This window comes from Aedes albopictus, chromosome 1 (genome assembly GCF_035046485.1).
Source record: "Aedes albopictus strain Foshan chromosome 1, AalbF5, whole genome shotgun sequence".
Classification (NCBI taxonomy): domain Eukaryota; kingdom Metazoa; phylum Arthropoda; class Insecta; order Diptera; family Culicidae; genus Aedes; species Aedes albopictus.
This window is the reverse complement of record NC_085136.1, coordinates 325,862,462-325,882,313: the sequence shown is the minus strand read 5'-3', so window position 1 is coordinate 325,882,313 and position 19,852 is coordinate 325,862,462. Positions and strand designations below refer to the sequence as shown.

Below are 19,852 nucleotides of genomic sequence, written 5' to 3'. Positions count from 1 at the left end.
CCACAACGCAGGACTCCCTCCGATGCCATCGCTGGTGGTCATCAATGTGCACGGCGGTGGCAAAAGGATGTTCTTTCACACCGATCAGCTTGAGATCAACCCCCACACCAGGATAATGGTACTGTTCGAGATGGAATGCGTTGGGTGCTCATACTCTGTAGTGATGTCGATGAAAATTTTCTCCTTAACCACCCAATTTACTCGAATGGTTTGCATTGAGGCGACAGACATGTTTTTCGTACGAATTGGATTCGACGGGGCGTTTGGTAAATTTATCGATTATTTGGAGCCTGCAGAATTGTTCCAGAACCTGCTTCTTGACATGCAAGGCAAAACCATCAGATACAGTGCCAGTGCTCGGATTTGTCGCAAGCAGGAGAACTGGATGAAAGAAACTGCTCGATATCTCAACGCCACATCAAGCTACGTGAGGGCTCCCTGCGATCATAATCTTGGAAGGCGTACCGAATGTTTCCGGAAATTTCTCCTATCAGGAAAGGTCATCATATCATTGGATTGCGAGACGATGAAGCAGCTCATAACGCAATTGTATCGTTCGCTGTATGAAGTTGTTCCATATACGAATGTTTTTGCCGTTCCAATTCCAAGAAAGATCAACGTGTTGGAGATGTTCTTTTGGCCATTTACCTTGGATGCATGGATCGTATTAGCAGTGATAGTCATATCTCTAGAGCTTATCAACCTCGTCTATCCCAGTCTGTTCAAGAACAATCCAACGCTGCTTATCATCTGTGGCTTTGAACGGTACGATCTACATCGATCGAGTTTGAGGGAAAAGCTCATTTTCCTTTCACTGATCATATTCTTCTTTGTCATGATCAACGCCTACGAAACCAGAATCATTTCGTTTATGATTGAGAAGCCTTCGATAAGGATGATCAAAACCGTGCAGGAACTGATCGATTCGGACCTACAAATTGCGGCGCATAAAATTAGAGTATTCGATCTTTTCAGCGACGAAAAATTCAACGGAAAGCTGCTGGACACTTCGAACCATCAGGTAGACAATTTGGATGGCAAGAATGCATACTTCAGCGAAGGAAATTACATGGAACATCGCATCCGAATGCCGGTCAATTTCGACTTCAAAAAACGTCGACCCACCTATTACATACTCGATGAAACAGACCGAATGCACGTTTGCCTGTACTGGCTGCCCCGCTACGATTCGTTGATGGAAATGTTCGCTATTACCGAACGGGCGTTTTTTGAAACGGGACTGCTGACCAAGTGGACGGAGGACGACAATAACGATATGAATTTGCGACAAGAACGATTGCTCCGAAGTCTGGGGTTAGATCTGCTGGAGGAAGAGGACCGACTCAACTTTGGCGATATGCTACCGGCTTGGATGGCGATCGGGGTGGGGTTGGGGGTGAGTTTGGTGGTGTTTTTTGGAGAGTTGATAAATGGTAGTGTTGTAGCTAGAATTAGGATACGTTGTGTAAAGCCAAAGATTTTTCGACGTATTACATGGAAGTAATTCGTTATGTAGTGAAAACAGTTTTGTCAGTACCGTCAAACGGGGTTACTTGCAACAGCGGTGTAACTTGCAACACGATGATATACACTAAATGTGAAGCATTTTATAATAATAATGAAAACTAGTATGCCCTACTATTTCGGTTATAGAGATTATGTGTATCAAAGATCGATTTAGTATAAAAATTAGCTTTGTTTCTTTGTTTATGGTTTAGCTACACTGTTAAAATGGATTGCTCATTTTATGCCATAAAAACAAGTATAAAATCGTGCTTGACCTCTCCCTTACGGTAAGTGCGATAAGTCTGATGACCTTGCTTGCAGTTAGGGTACCTAATAGTAAGCTTAGCTAAACAATAAAAGTTTGATAAATTTATCGACTAAGTACTGCAAAAAATCATTATTATATTCGACAACCACTGTGGGGTAACTTGCAACAGTTGAATTTGACGAAACCTTCTAATATTTATCTTCATTTCACGATATATTTGACAGAAATAACCGAAATGGATCATTTATTGATTACGTAACGCGGTTATTTTCAAATGACAATTCATTTTTTACATTTTTTTGCACGTGACCTGCAAACATTGTTAAGAAATACCATATTTTGAAGTTTCATTCATGTTTCATCATGTTAAAAGTTCAATTTTTGTTTATGAACGCTGTAAAGCAATCAGCAACATCAATTCTGAATGGATGGAGTAAATTATTTCAGTTTAATACCCAAATTAGCGAGTTTGTCATTTACAAAGTAGAATAGGTGTGTTTAAATCATGTTAATTTTGCTGAAATTGCCAAACACCACTTCAAACTGAAAACTACTTAAAGATGACTCACTCTACCTTTTCAAGAAATGACAATAATCATTGTTGACATTTTATAATGAGTGCTAAGTCACGAGAATCATATGCATATTTTGTGTTTGAGGGACGTGAGACCTGTTGCTAAACGATATATTCTCGCTTGCAATAACTATCAATCCTTCCATGAAAAATTATTTGTCAATTGGTTAGTGTACATTTTTTCATGGTATGTTTCATGCATAACATCAAAAATTTACAATACGACTATATACTAGAATGTTAGTGCTGTTTAATGATAGCTAACTTGGCTTTATGTCCTATTTTGCAAGTTACCCCACAAATGGGGAAACTTGCAACAAGCATGTATTTCGCACCTCCTGATTAGGTGGCAATGTATTTTGGTAAACCAAGTGCTGCATAGTATTCTACTCGGGGTAATTGGCGTACACGATGCTTCACAGGATGTTTCAAATGTTTAGATTTTCAATGATATTGCTTCAAAGTCGAAAAGTGTTGCAAGTTACCCCATTTGACGGTAATCATAATGCCTCTTATTAATCCTATTCCAAAACAAGTGATCATAGAACCAATTTATTGAAATTGTCCCATCATGCTCACTTCTATCAAAAAAACATACTAATACTAATGAAACGGTAATTCAAGCCATTGTTTTAAGTAGAATGAAAATACCCAAATAACAGAATTAGCTGAATAACAGTTTCTTAAGCTGAAGTTTGCTTAAGAGTAGTTTGTTCGACTCTTGTACAGCAAAAATGTGTGTTGGGTAGAAACATCCTTTTGGACACTAAGAACGATCTCCCTAGTTATATCAACAATTTGGAGGAGTTTTCAAGCCTTCAGAACGTTGGAAAGAAGTTTATGTGTTTGCACTTGTTAATTCGATGCCAGAAATCAATTAGTATCTTGATTAGTATTGTCGGTTACCATCACGGTTACCATTCATGGGATTTCCAAGAAAATCGATCATTTTGTATGATACGCGAATGACATAAAGCATTACTGGCAATACTTTTGAAACAGGAGCAGCCTCAATAGCACTAGCCGAGCTAACAGGGGCTCAAAATACTCCGGAATGATTTAATGCCACGATGATAAAGATTAATCCTCCAATGGCTGAGAGCTATCCTGGTCACGTCCTTGCAACAACTGAAAGATGGGGAAGGAAGTTCAGTTTGACACCTAAGAAAGGTATAAAGAGACCCCTACGTTCTCTCAGGCTCAGGTGTCACGGGAATTTGGGTGTTTTAAGTAGATAGGTGAAGTCCAAAGGATACGTTTGGTCAACGTTTTGGTACCACAACGATGTATAGGAACAGACTCACCAAATTAAACGAATTCCAGTACTCTCGAGATGAAATTATTGACTTGCATGTGCGTGTCCAGGACATCCAGCAGCAATATCACCCAAAAACTATAGGCGAATCACGCGAAAATGTAGACGAATTCCGATACTCCGATGGGAATAAGACAAACTCTCATAATAATCACGAGTCATCCCTAGGTCAATTTACAAGCACTTTCCGAGGCAACTTTGCAACACCAGCCATTTCTCAAATCGGCCGGTCATAACCAAAACAACGCGAAGCAAAGAAATCGCGTGATAGTTTCGAAAACGCAGCCGCTCGCGTGCACAGCCTGCTACACACCAAACGCTTTCAGCAACATTTTGCTAAATTTTGCCGAGCTGAAGGGTCCAACAATTTTTTTTTGCTGAACTTTCAGCAAAGTTTGCTAAATTTCAACAAAACGTTACTAGTGATCAGCAGAGTTTACTGAGCAAATCAGCCAATTTTGCTGAATTCCAGCAACATCTTTTGCTGAAACCTTCAGCTCGGCAAAATTCGGCAAAATTTTACTGAAACCCTTAATCGATTTTTGGTGTGTCGATCTCTGGAAAATGTGCTTTGAAATCAAAAACCAAACAAGTCAGTAGTGTTAGTGGCGAAGTTGACCCTTTTCGCAAAACGTGGGTTAGCTAGGTCTTCCTTAGAAGAAAGCAGAGACAATGGGTGGTAGATGTGCGCAGCGTATTTCCACTCCGGCTAGCAATCGGAAGATGTCAGGGATGAAACGTGGTTGGCGAGAGCCACCAATAAAACAGAGAAGGGGTTGTCTTCCAAGAAGATGCACACCAGCTTGACTCCATCATCGACACTGCGTCCTCGGACCCTAATATTAGGAAAACCCTCAAGCAGAGTTTGTAGAGACTTTTTAAGTCGATGATGACAGCCGAGCAGGACCATGACAATCTCATGGCAACTGCAGCAGCCGCTGTGCTCGTGAAGCCCTGAAGGTACCAAAGTTTACTCAGAATAAAATCTTCGCATTCGCGGGTAGCCCGAAGAGTACGCCAAACGTGATTGCTTACGACAAATGATCGCAGAAACATCCGAGGCAGCCGTCAGAGAACAAGCTACCAGGCGGTGCTCGTAAGGCCAAGAGGTTGTCAAGTTCTAGAGTGAATTCCTGTAATGTAAGTAATGCCAGTAAGCCGACCCTTGGCTAGGCATCTCGGAAAACTGTGAAGGTTGCTAGATGTCCCGGGTCGAAGGGAGCAGGGGCTTAAACCAAGCAACATATGTCAAAGAATAGTCGCATGAAGCGCTGATTTTGCTTGTGCAGAAGTCATTGTGACTTACTTGAACACTTCCCGGGGTAACTATCACAAATAAGGGCGGGTAAGGTGAAAGACGCCTCCTGGGCCTTAGTGAACAGGCGGAATAAGAAGAGGAAGAAGAAAGAGGAACTGGATCTTAGGGGCGTAAGGGCAGGTGTCTATTTAGCGCGAGACGGGAGACGTCATCGTCATCAATACAGACGAGCCAGACTACTAGGATACATTCGAAGTGATGATACGCGATGCACAGCTCGTGAATCTCAGAGCCGTCGTACTCAGTTTTCGGCGCACTTGTACAGACGATAGCCCACAAAATGAGCGTCGCCCACAAACTTTTGGCTGAAGAGGTCCATGGACTATGAGTGTAGAATTAGCATTTAAGTTAAAATACACATTAATAAAAATTAAAAAAACCCAGATTAATCCACCTAGTGGTGATAGTGCCTTTCTCGTCGAATATGTACTCAAGAGCCATAAGCCAAAGTGTTCCTGAATTCTGAGAATACTCTAGAGCGGAAAAAATCTCATTTTCTTCTTTTGTCACAGTGCTCGTTGACTTATCAATGGGGGAGTAGAGTTGATAAATAATTAATGTATTTGATGAAAAAATACACAAACAATGAGCAAATCCGCTTAACTCATCGAATTTGGTAATATATTTTCTAGAGGACTCTAGTTTCACTTTAAAATTTAAAAATTTATTGGTTAAGGGGGATTAGGGGCATAATGGACACTAGGGTGGGTCATCGGAACATTTTTGTCAGATCAAGGTTTTTTCGACTCCATTTGGGGTCCTTAACAACTGGCCAAAATTTGAGAGGGATCGGTTGCGCCTACGTTTTGCGCATCGCGATTGAAGTTTGTATGAAAATTCGTATGGGAAAACGTGCTTTTTTGTATTTTTCCTATTTCATCTACTAATTTAACTAAAGTCATAATACTAAACCCGTTAAAGTATAGTTCATGATATACCTTACAACTTTGCCGAAGACAGCAGGGTGCTAAAATGCTCACAAAAAAAGTTATTATGCTCCAAAGTGAGGTATATCGAAATATATGCTGAAAATGACTTTTTCTGCCATCACTGCCCGCTGGGTCAATTATAAACTGCTATAACACTTTGTGGATGCATTCTATCAATTTGGTGTCTTCAGCAAAGTTGTTTGGATTTACATGCGTCTGAATTGCATTTGGACATTAGTTCGAAATTTCACCGCATAGGTGGCGCTGCGATACAAACTTTTTATTTCGCATCCTAGAGCTTTGGCGTTTTCGGCAATGTTGTAGAACATGAAAAGTTATGAAAATTTGTCGAAGACACCAAAGCTCTAGCACTCAACTCAGCGAAGTTATAGCGAAAATAGTAAATCCTATCTCAAAGTTTACGTTTTTGTACTACGTGTGACATATGTACTACATTGCAGCTACCTTGAAAGTAGGTAATTGTACATATTAAAATATATATTTGAGAATACTCCTTCCTTATCTGCCAATATAACTAATATATTAAGGTACCCCGGGGCAAGTGAGACCTATAGCTAGTATATTGTTTAATATTTATTTTTAAGACTAACATTCTTCATGGAAAAAAATAGGTATAACACCTACGGATACTTTGAATACAAAAAAAGTTATTGTTTCAACCATAAAGAGACCATATACGTTATTGTTGTTCATATGTAATTTTCAATTCACTAGGTGAGATTGACGTACTCTACTACATTCGTCGTTTAAAAATAGATTTGTCATTCTACAAATACTTTTTCGGTTTCAGGATAGTATTTGGAGTTCTTGCAAATGATTTCAAGCGAAAAAGCTGTATTTTATTTTTATTTATTACCTTTAGTTTACTGCTCTCACTTGCCCCAGTGCATTTCGCTATCTGGGGTAAGTGGGACCTATGAGAATAAACAAACACAATTTTATGGGTTCATCTCGCCTTGTCTAGCAAAAGATGAAATTAACATGAAGGCAATAAAAATTGACGCGTTAAGTAATCTACTAGTAAATTATACTTCATTACCTCTATTTAGATGATAAAATTCTTGTTAAAAATGGTAAAACCTTGGGTAAAACAAAAAAAAACAAAAGCATGTATTTTTTATGTTTTTCTCTAAATATCTTCCACTATTGTTTCACTTAACGCTGCATAATGAATTCCTTTGAGCATTCAGGAACCGTCCAAAAATTGGGAATTTAACTTTTCAAAATTCATGATTTAATAAAAACATTATTTAATGTTCGTAAGATTATGTGAGGGAGAAGATATAAATGAAAATTTCGAAACCCCAGATTTACTTTTGGCGAGATTCATCAACTATATAATATGAAGACCCAGTTTCGAAATCTTTTGTCTCTTCACTTTACGGCGCTTTTTGTATAAAAAAATCAATTTATTTTGCATGTGCTGCTAGAGTTGATTCAAGTTTTTTTTCCAGCGATTTTTTATATGTTACGTAATTTATGCACGATACCATAAACCTCTTCTTATTTTAATCTCTAAACATAGTCATTCATATAAGAGATTTATGATTTATGTTGCAACTTATATTAAGCCCTTTGAACAAAAACTCTGAATAGGTCCCACTTGCCCCGTGAAACGCTGTAAATGAAGATCTGCTACACTTTTTATTGTATGCATAATATATGGAATGTGAAAATTTTGAAAAAGTTTTAATGCACGTTAATAAGTACAAATATACTAACAACGTCTTTTGGGTTCATTGGAATTATTTAAAAAAATGTGTTCTGAAATTTTTCGCATGACAAAACCAAATTAGTAATTTTTTAGGTCCCACTTGCCCCGGGATACTTTACGAATGATATTACTTTTAATCATTATAGTGCGAGGTATACACGGAAAAATATTATAACCCAAAGAATAAGTTTTAAAAACTCAAATTTGGCTAAACTGCTTAAAGTTTTAACTCAAAGTTGGGTTGTTTTCTCCCTCGTCCCACCGCAATGTTGTCGAAAACAAAGAGAGAAGCACCGACGCATCCGCTGCTCTTCCGTGGAAGAAGCCAAATTTGGGTTTTCTTGAATTAACCCAAATTTGCGTCATTTGAGGCCTTCGTTGGGTGAAAATAACTTACCACTGGCTAATTATTTTGCCGCTCTCAAACGAGAACTACTCACTCACCACTTTCGCTGTTTAACGCAAATTTGAGTTATTCCACGGAAGACCGGGATTGCGTCAAAACAACTTAAATTTGGGTTGATTTGTAGTTCAGTGTATGTATGTTCAAGTAGTAAACTCTCAGCGTAAGCGATCTACCAACGCTATTGAGGATGTAGCCCCTTTGATTTGGGGGCTCCCGCACAGATAACTTTGCGGGAAACGTCCCTATGAAGCTGTATGTCAAAAAAACACAGTAGGCAGGCAGTACGACGTTTACCGGGACAGCTAGTAGAAGATAAACGATTCATGGTACTATAAGAAGTATATAAAAAAGTGCAAAAACGTAAACTTTGAGATACGATTTACTATTTTCGCTATAACTTCGCTGGGTTGAGTGCTAGAGCTTTGGTGTCTTCGACAAATTTTCATAACTTTTCATGTTCTACAACATTGCCGAAAACGCCAATGCTCTAGGATGCGAAATAAAAAAGTTTGTATCGCAGCGCCACCTATGCGGTGAAATTTCGAACTAATGTACAAATGCAATTCAAAGAGCATGTAAATCCAAACAACCTTGCTGAAGACACCAAATTGATAGAATGCATCCACAAAGTGCTATAGCAGTTTATAATTGACCCAGCGGGCAGTGATGGCAGAAAAAGTCATTTTCAGCATATATTTCGATATACCTCACTTTGGAGCATAATAACTTTTTTTGTGAGCACTTTAGCACCCTGCTGTCTTCGGCAAAGTTGTAAGGTATATCATGAACTATACTGTAACGGGTTTAGTATTATGACTTTAGTTAAATTAGTAGATGAAATACAAAAAAGCACGTTTTCCCATACGAATTTCCATACAAATTTCAATCGCGATGCGCAAAACGTAGGCGTAACCGATCCCTCTCAAATTTTGACCAGTTGTTAAGGACCCCAAATGGAATCGAAAAAACCTTGATCTGGCTAGATACGATCGAATTCACGTTTTTCCATATAACCCTTGACCCACCCTAATGGACACCCTGAGCAAATGAGTACGTTAGGCCTGTATTACAGAGAAAACCTTAACAAATTATCAGTTGGCTTACAACTTTAGTTGGTTTCCTGCGTATTTCAATCATTTATAGCAGGTAGAATGTATTTATTATGAAGAAATAATGAATGGTAAATCGTGTGTTTTAGGGCTGGCAGAGAAGGTACGGGGCGAAATGGACACCCCTGCATATTATATGCCATTTCTTTGATTACATCGATCAAATAAGTAATTTGCCCACGAAGATCGATACCACAGATTAAATACTCCATCTTAGACGAGTTTACATAACATCAAAGTAAATTAAATAAACTTTAGGCTAAAATAATCCAATTGATTTTCTTCCAAATACTCCTAAGCGCCCAACAGTATGCAATGCGCGTACATCCATTCTTAATTGCCAGTGTTCATTTCGCCCCCAATCGACTACAACATTGAAATTTCTATTTTGAGTAAATTCTAATCACAAATATAATGCTGTATCCATTGCTAAATCTACGCATACATACAGATAAGGTAGCAATTCACTTGTTTTTATGGTGGACACACTCAAACACTCGTTATACCTTATTTGCTGCTGCGTTGAAATTATAAGAATTTCACCATATGAAACACATATTTCAATTTCAATGATATTTAGGTTGATTTGGAGGCATATGAATGGTACTTTTGGAAAAATAGAACGATGATTTGTTCCTTTATACTTATGCATTAAAAGTTTAGCATAAAAGTCAACGGTTTCGACAAAAATAGGGGTGTCCATTTCGTCCCGGATGTCCATTATGCCCCGATCTCCCCTATTTATTTGTGCCCTTCCGCAAAATGATGAATTCTGAATAAAATTTCCAAGGGGGACCCCTCATGACTTAAGAGAAAATCGAAATTTGTGTCAGCCTTATTCAGAAAAGCAACAATTATATCAAAGCCATAATCGAATTTGGAAACTTATTGATGGCTCATATTCCGAAGTTATGTATTATGTTAAACGTATAAGCAGAGCTGAAAAATATCAAACCTCTCAGTTGACTGCTTGACCAACTTCACTAGCACTGGATGCCGATCATTATCAAGATATTTCGGCAAATTGTTTTCTGCACACTTTAGCCTTTATTTTATTGGGTAACTCTCGCTGAGACCGTCTCACTATTTACATCATGTCTTCAAAAATGTTTTAGGTGGCGATTTTCTGAATGTCCCCCCCAAAAAAGTAAGAAAAATGCATTTGGTTTATCAATTTGATGGACCCCCCGTTAGTTAGAGCCACAACCATTTTTACGGACCCCTCGATTTTGATCAATTGTTGGCTCATTTGAACCGTTATAACTCAAAAGTTTCTCCAAAAACCACCTCATAACAAAATGTTGTTGAAAAGAGGAAAGATAGGGCTACTATTTACAGTTATAAAAAGTTGGGTCGGCCATATTGGTTTTGGCCGCCATCTTGGATTTTTATACCAAAACTGTTTTTTCACCATGTTGGCAACCACCGATTTTCAAAATTTTTGCGTCAATCGAAAGCAGGGACAGTTTTACACAACATATCAAAAATTTTGGACACGAATGCCAACTTATTTGGTAAAGTGTCTTTAATAAAATATAATAAAAAAATCAAAAATTTGGAGATGTATCTTTTTCCTATTAAAAGTTATCTGCACTTTTGTAAATCATGACACTTAAGCGCACTGGGCCAGGTGCCGCTTGTTTACATAAATGCAGCGTTATTTCACAGTGTTTACGAACAATTATTTGAAATCTGAACCCACTAATGGAAAGCTGAAGGTTTAAGCTTTTCAAAACACCACACAACTTTAAAAAGCAATGTCCGCATCATTGAGAAACAGTCAAAAACGGGAACGTACCTCCAATTTTCCCTAATTTGGCTGCAGGTGCCGTTGTGTATACAAGCAGGCGCCAACTTTGATGCTGTTGGGTGTCGTTGCCGGTGCGCAAGGAAATGTATGAAGAAAACGTGTCATGATTAACAAAAGTGCAGATAACTTTTGATAGGAAAAAGATACATCTCTAAATTTTTGATATGTTGTGTAAAAATGTTCCCGCTTTCGATTGACGCAAAGATTTTGAAAATCGGTGGTTGCCAACATGGTGAAAAAACAGTTTTGGTATAAAAATCCAAGATGGCGACCCATGTTTTTATAACCGTAAATAGTGGCTCTATCTTTCCTCTTTTCAACAACATTTTGTTATGAGGTGGTTTTTTGAGAAACTTTTGAGTTATAACGGTTTAAATGAGCCAACAATTGATCAAAATCGAGGGGTCCGCAAAATTGGTTGTGGCTCTAACTAACGGGGGGTCCATCAAATTGATTGACAAAATGCATTTTTGCTACTTTTTTGAGGAGGACTTTCAGAGAATCTCCACCTTAAACATTTTTAAATACATGGTGTAAATAGTGGGACGGTCTCAGCGAGAGTTACCCATTATCATTGATTATAAGATTTATGTAAAATTTGACAAAAAATAATTGCAAGCTAGTGAAATTTCTGATAATAAAACCCATTTAAATTTCAACCGTGTTACATAGCGCGAGGGCTTAACCAGTTGCATCAAAATTGTGCGTAGTAATTTTAACCACAAAAGGGGATTGATGCTATAAAAATTAAATTTTCCCATACAACGTTAATTCATGCTACTGTATAATTACGTCTCAGGAATCTAAAATGGTGTGATTTGACAAGATCGCTTTAATTTTTATTAAAATTTTGTTCTTTTACGCATATTTATCGATTGCATTGATTTTATTCACCTTCGTAATTTCAGCGATGCATCCAATCCTGATTCTACAACACTGCTGGTAATCTTAGGTGTGGTCAGAGACTATTTTCTTGCTGCCCGTTTATCTGGTTATCCAACATTTTTGATGATTTGATATTTCATGTGCATGGGTTTGCATGGCAATTTTTTAACTGGCCACTTCCGGCGGGACACCTGGAACCGGTTCCGAAACACAACCGGTTCAGATATGTTATTTGTGGATTGATTGGTAATTATCGGTGACAAATATCGGAAACAGCTTGTTAAGCGTTACGCGTTTCGACCTACTATTCTTCGGTCATCGTCAGACGCATTCAGTTGGATTCACCTCTTCAACTTCGTCAGTTTATTATACATAAGCGGTTCAGATATGGTCTGAAATTATTTTCCTTCTTAACGTTCATCTGGTTATCGATCAAGCAGTTATTTGGTGCGTCACGTGCATAGGTTTGGTTCAGTTTTTTAATTGGTCACTTCCGACGGGATACCTGGAACCGGTTCCGGAACACAACCGGTTCAAATACTAATCTAATCTAATCTAATCTAGTGCTTGCACAGCCAGTATTGAAAAGCATCCTGGAAATATCAAAATTTCTTCCGATATTTCCTTGTCAGCACTAATATTTGCAGCATATCAGAGATGATGTGATACAAATATTAAAACGGCCGGGCCCACCGTGCAGACTAATGGGTTGGAAGATAATTCAAAAACTTAAGGCAATCAGGTTATCCACTTATGAATAACATGATTGACAAACCTTTTTGAATTGAATGAAGGAAGAAACGGGGACAACCGTACCAACCGTTTCTTTTTAGGGGAATGGTGTTTGGACATAAAATCGTTGGGAGTGGTGGTGCTAAGAAGGTTAATGCACACTCCGTTATAGTTGGCGTCTTCTCCTGGGTTGGGGCACAGGCATTTCTCCATGTGGAACACAACCGGTTCAAATAAGGTATGAAACTATTTTCCTGTTAACCATTCATCTGCTTATAGAAAAAGCCACTCTTTGATGTGTCGCATGCATGGGTTTGGTTCACTGTTTTAATTGGCCACTTCCAGCGGGACACCTGGAACCGGTTTCGGAACACAACCGGTCCAGATACAGTATGAAACTATTTTCCTGCTTACCGTTCATCTGGTTATCGAAAAAGCAGCTCTTTGATACGTCGCATGCATGGGTTTGGTTAATTTTTTTTTATTGGCCACTTCCGGCAGGACACCCGGAACCGGTTCCGGAACACTACCGGTTCAAATATGGTCTGAAACTACTTTCCTGCTCACCATTCAACTGGTTATCGAAAAAGCCGCTCTTTAATGTGTCGCATGCATGGGTTATGTTCACTTTTACAGTTGGCCACTTCCGGCAGGACACCCGGAACCGGTTCCGGAACACTACCGGTTCAGATATAGTCTGAGATTATTTTCCTACTTCCCGTTCATCAGAAAATCGAAAATGCCGTGGTTTGATGGGTCGCACGTATGGGTTTGTTGCATTTTCATATCTGGCCCCTTCCTGGGGTACCGATCCGGAACACCTAAATGGCCATAACTCCGGAACGGCTGGACCGATCCGAACCATTTTCAATAGGAAACAATGGGACCAGATTCCGCGTCGAATGATCCGTCGGTCGTTAAAATCGGTTGATGTTTACTATCTAAAAATGAGGTGACCTTTTTTGTACACATACACACACACACATACATACACACACACACACATACATACACACAGACATCATCTCAACTCGTCGAGCTGAGTCGATTGGTATATAACACTTGACCCCTCCGGGGGCTCTATCAAATTTTCGTTTTTGGAGTGAACATATAGCCTTTCGGTACACCTTGGTGTACGAGAAAGGCGAAAAGGTCCTTGGAGAGTGTTGAAGTGAGGGCTTTTACCACTGACAGTCCATTAACCTAGACGTAATCACGGACACCGAAGAGCTTGTCACCGCACTGCAGTAACAGGGCGAGGTGCAGCAGTTCAACTACGGAAAGGCCTGGCAAAAACACAGATATTCTCGGTTCAACGACCTATGGCGGACGCTAATAAACCCGATAAAGTAGGTAAGCTCAGAGTGGGCTGATCTGTAAGTTCGCTAGGCATACAAGAGCACGTACAGCTGAGGAGGAAAACAAACAACAGGTGGCGTTCGAGATTACCAAAGTCGCATTTAGGACCGAGAAAAAGTTTGCTAGTGCTATGGAGACCTATGTCAGAGTGCCAATACGAATCCCTTACAAGGACGTTATGCCCAAAACAAGATGTATAATGGCTCCAACCTAGCAGTCTCCGAAGGTGATGGAGAAGATCATCGAGGAGCTTTTTCTGCATCATCATCCGAATCCTTGGCTTCCTTTCGTAGGACCACTGTGGACTTGCCCCAGGTCCGGACGACGTTCCGATCCTGGCCTTAAAAGTAGTTATTGCAGAGACTCCCAGTAAGTTAAGATCAGCTATATATTGGATAGGTTTCGAAATCTTAGAGCTCGGTCATATTGCTCGATACGGCGGAAAAGATGCTCGAGAGGATCATCCGAGGGTTATGGTGGTTTCCGAGTATCCAGTTCGGCTTCCGGAAGGGGATGCTATCTTGCCGGTTGCAAAACTACCAAAATCGCTACACTGCAGTAGTGACCCTGGACGTAAGAAACGCATTCAAAAGTGCCAGATGGGCGCTGCATGTTGGGATAGTCGGGTACTTGTACAAAATTCTCGTAAGCTATTTCCAGAATACGACACAGAGTTAGATCAGAAGTACCTTCACAGGAGCGTTGCAAGGTTCTATTCTACGTCAGGTGTTATGGAATGTCGCGAGGAGGTACGGTAAAGGCTAGCAATGCGGTTCAGACCTCTTGTAAAGTCCTTCAGCCTCTTGCCATGCAACTTCAATATTTACCTCCGAGTGGCACCGGCCGGGATACGAACAGCCTTAGGGTAACCAACCCCGGTGCGAACTTTGGTGGTATGCTGACGGGGACGGGGATTTTGCTTCGACAAAATTACGAAAGGATACGAACCGAGGCCAATGGCAACGACCCCAGCGAACAAAAAGGATTGGAAACTCGGTACGTGAAACTGCAGTTCTCTCAATTTCATCGGGAGTGTAACCGCATACTTGCCGAGGTACTGAAGGATCGCGTATTCGGCATTGTAGCACTGCAGGAGTTGTGTTGTACACGATCAACGGTGCGAATGTTTAGAGGTAAGCATGCCATCTACCAGAGCTGTGGCATTACACGCGAGATAGGAACAGCTTTTATAGTAACCAGCGATATACAAAAGCGCGTGATCGATTAGTGTGCGATCAACGAAAGAATGTGCAAGTTGAGGGTCAAGGAGGGTTGGTTCTTCAACTTCAGTGTAACAAAAGTGCACAGCCCACACTCCGGAAGCACTGATGATGACAAGGACGGATTCTACGCGCAGCTCGAACGCGAGTACGATAGCTGCCCGATACACGACGTCAAGATCATCATAGGAGACTTAAACGCTCAGGTTGGCCAGAAGGCGGAATTTAGACCGACAATTGGGAAGATCAGTGGTCGAAAACGGTCTACGACTAATTGATTTCACCGCCCCTAAGAACATGGCCATGCGTAGCACCTATGTCCAGCACAGCCTCCCTTTTCGATACACCTGGGGATCACAACAGCAGACCACGTCCTGATTGACGGACGACACTTCTTCGACATTATCGACGTCAGGACCTAACGTGGCGCTAACATCGACGCACAGAATCTCGAGGCAGCGTTTCCGAACGAGGACGAGCTCAATGAAGCCCCTCTCGAGGACTGCTAGAATACACTAATGTCGTTTTCGTTTTTGATTCAGTTCCAACCTGGGTTGGAACTGGATCAGATCTTCAGATCACAGTTTCAACCCCAACCCGACTTCGGTTTCGCTTGTACTAAAGTTTGTTTGACGTTGTTTGTTTACACATTTTCCGCCGATCCAGTTCCAACCCAGGTTCAAAAACGAATTCGACATAAAAGTAGCCATCAACAACGCAGCTGAGATCAACGTTGGGAACGTGGAACGGAGCCGAAGAAACGATTGGTTCGACGATGAGTGCAGAGAGATTTTGGAAGAGAAGAACGCATCGAGGGCGGTCATGCTGCAGCACGGGACCCGGAAGAACCTGGAGCGATATAAAAGAACGCTGAAACAGCACGCATACCCATCTCTTCCGGGAGAAAAAGCGCCGCCTGGAAGAAGCGGAATGTAAACAAATGGAAATGCTATGCCGCTTACAAGAAATATGGAAGTTCTACCAGAAGCTCAACGCATTCCGCAAAGGTTTCGTGCCGCGAGCCGAAATGAGCAGAGAGGAGCACGGGAGCATCTTGACTGACGGACGTGAGGTGATCGAAAGGTGGAAGCAGCACGCAGCACTACGACGAACACCTGAATGAAGGAAGTTAAGGAAGCTATGCAGCAGCTTAAGAACAGTAAGTAAGCTGGTGAGAATAGTCGGAGTTGAACTCATCAAGATGGGCTCGGAACAGTTGACCAACTGCCTGCACATGCTGTATGGATCTGTGTGAACTTCCGAGCGATCATAATTCTGAATGCTGCCTACAAAGTGATATCCCAGATCATCTTCCATCATATTCCAGCCAAGGTAAATGAGTTTCACCGTGCAGCAAATCCTACCAGGTCTCAAGGCATCGCCTGTTCATCGACTTGAAGACAGCGTATGATAGTATCGACCACAGAGAGCTATGGAACAAGAACGGCTTCTCCGGAAAGCTCATTAGTTGGTCAAAGCGTACGGTGTGCAAAACTGCGTAAGGGTTTCGGTCGATCTGTATAGTTCGTTCGAATGTCGCCGTGGATTACAACAAGGACTCTCATGCCTGCTGCTTAACATCGCCCTGGCAGGTGTTATGCGACGAGCTGAGCTCAACAGCCGGGGTACGATTTTCACGAAATCTGGCAAATTTGTCTGTTTCGCGGATCACAAGGACATTATTGCAAGAGCATTTGGAACGGTGGCAGAACTGTACACCCGCCTTAAGCGTGAAGCAGCAAAGGTCGGTCTCACAGTGAATGCATCGAAAACGAAGTACATGCTGGCAGGTGCAACCACGAACGACAGGGCAAGCCTAGGCAGCAGTGTTACGATAGACGGGGACACTTTCAAGGTGGTGAAGGACTTTATCTACCTCGGGTCCTTATTAACGATAGACAACAATGTTAGCCACGAAATACGAAGGCGCATCATCAGTGGAAGTCGGGCTTACTATGGGCTCCACAAGAATCTGCGGTCGAAAAAGATTCACACTTGCACCAAATATACCATGTTCAAAACGCTGATAAGACCGGTAGTTCTCTACCGGCACGAGACCTGAACTATGCTCGAGGAGGACATACAAGCACTCGAAGTGTTCGAGAGGTGGCTGCTTAGGACCATCTTTGGCGGGACGCAGGAGAACGGTGTGTGGCGGCGAAGAATGAACCACGAGCTCGCTGCACTCTACGACGAGCCTAGCATCCGGAAGGTGGCAAAAGTTGGAAGGATACGATAGGCGGGGCATGTTGTGAGAATGCCGGATAACAGCGCTGCAAAGCTGGTGTTTGCAAGAGATCCGGATGGTACAAGAAGAGCAGGAGGAAAGCGTGCAAGTTGGGCGGACCAGGTAAAGAACGATCTGGCAAGTGTGCGACGCAATCGAGGATGGAGGACTGCAGTCAAGAATCGAAGCATTGATGATTCAGCTTTGTTATGATTGTAATGTAATGCTAAATAAATAAATGAAATGAATGGAATGTCGCGGGAAGTTGAATAGCAGTTTCTACGATTAAATATTGTGACTTGTTCATCCTATATGACAAATTTATTCACACAAGTGTTTAATTGAATTTATATAAATTTAAAAAGAATAGCATTATAATTTATCAACTTAACACTTAAAACTTTCAATCCATATCTATGGAAATGCTGCGGGACGGCATAACGCAATAAACACTATCAAACTTAATTTCTGTAACGGCACATTTCCAACTCGCTGTAGAAAATTAATGAATCGACGAAATTATGCGGAACTCTATCGCATTACTGATAAGGACCAACTCACGAGTAACATCATTTCAAATCGTAATTCGCATCCAACGCGACGCGGAAAGTCCGATCTCTCTAACAAACCCACTCCCCATCATGCTATCTTTCACTTACCTTGACCTTTTCCAGATATCGCTCGAGTTCGGCATACGGGTCGTCGTTGCTACTATCGATCATATCGAACTCACTGCTGGTGATGTTATTATTATTGTTGTTGTTGTTGTTACTTATGCTACTACTACTGTTGCTGGTGTAGTTGCCCTTGCTACTGCAACCATTCGTCATATTGGCACTGCCAGTAGATGCCGCCATGGTCGTCGTGGTTGATCCCAACAGACCGCCCTCCGCAGAAGCATCGATCATCGACGGTATTTTGCACATTGTCGTAGCCTCCGTGGTATGATCACCGCCGCCGCCGCGACTACTGTTGGTAGTAGTTGCGGCACTAGTGGTGGTGGTGGTGGTGCTGACGCTGACGACGGTAGTGGTGGCGATAGCAACATCCGCGTCTATCACATCGTTGTTTTCGCTGGTGGAATCACACTGCGGTAACATATTGCCAACATTTTTTGAACTCATCGACGGTGCTTATCAGCGTGTGATTTCTCCTCATAATTTTCGATTCTGATGACCGGGCAGCTGCAGAGCGCACATTCAACAAACAGACGCCCGTTTCTATATGTCGATGCTGCTGGCTGGCTTGAAATCGAGGCGAGCACGAAACAAGAAGTCATGGAACGCGTGACGTCATTTAGCCGTACTCTCTCGACTCAAAATCCTTTGACAGCTTGACTTCACGTTCACATTCAGCTGTGGTGGCGGCCACAAAACGAGATTTGATCTTTACTTTTTCAAGTGCTTCTCGCGCTGTTCGCCTGCCTGTTGTGTTTTGTGTTGTGTTGTTGAGTTAATTGTTGCTAACTCAAGCTGCTCGCTCAGGCAACAGACACCGTAGTCGTCGTCGTCGTCGTCATCGACACACGGCAAGTTCAAGTATGCGATTGAAATTCGATGGATGATGATAATTTGCTGCAGCAGCACTCACCGACAGCACCACCTGCATTGCTTGCCGTACCAATTATCCACCCAAGCTGACATATATTCACGATCAGATCATCGACGACGACGACGCGATCGTCTCTGTGTCTCGCGCTTGGAATGACTCGACGATGACTCCCTCGCGCGCTCTCACTTCTCTTTTCTGGAATGGTGAATCAGCCAATTCTCCGCAACGCAATTGACTCAAGATTTCACTAATTAACTCTCCAGCCCAACGATCCCACTTGTAATGAACCAGGCGAAAAAAAATGTCTGCGTGCGTTTACGAAACGTCGATGCGATCGCGCATTCTACACATGAAACTTCATCCAGCCAACAGCCATCATCATCCGCAACGGCTGGGCTAGAGCGCGATCTTTCTTCCCTTCTTCGTCGTCGCTGATGTTTTGTCGTTTCTATGCTGGATCATTCCCCCTGTGGGCCACACACAATATGTATACAACACTCACTCTTTATGATCTATGCTCGGCTCTATGGCAACTACACTAAACACCATACGCACGCACACCCCGAATATTGGCTTTTGTCTTCCCAGCTCTTCTGGCGTTGTATAGCCAACAACAACTCTTCTAGCTGCTCGATCGACGACGACGGCGGGTCTGTACGCGCTGTGGGTCAGAAATTGGGATTTCGTGAAGAATAATGTAAATTGTATAGCAAGAAATTCAGAACACCTTCGAACCCTTTATCGGCTATTACCAGGCGTCTGGTATGTCTGAAAAAAAAACTCACTTTTTTCAGACACAGTGCGAGTTTGATTGACAAATTGACAGATTATTTTTTATGAAAAATTAACACTTGCTTTAGTGGGATTCGTACCCACCACTCCATATCGCTAGTCAGGCACTTAAACCA

General features: G+C 41.5%; 1 protein-coding gene across 9 annotated transcripts in view; it reads right to left on the bottom strand.

The window, feature by feature from the left end:
- LOC109416065 (uncharacterized) overlaps positions 1 to 19,852 on the bottom strand; it is a 236,280-nt gene that overhangs the window by 206,798 nt on the left and 9,630 nt on the right. For 6 of the 9 annotated variants that reach the window (XM_062847266.1, XM_062847262.1, XM_062847264.1 and 3 more), the window contains exon 2: positions 18,053 to 19,605. In XM_062847266.1, the coding sequence (XP_062703250.1) occupies positions 18,053 to 18,517 (465 nt within the window). In that variant the 5' untranslated portion in view covers positions 18,518 to 19,605. The remainder of the gene's footprint in view (positions 1 to 18,052; positions 19,606 to 19,852) is intronic. The other 3 variants (XM_062847269.1, XM_062847265.1, XM_062847270.1) reach the window with 1 other exon arrangement.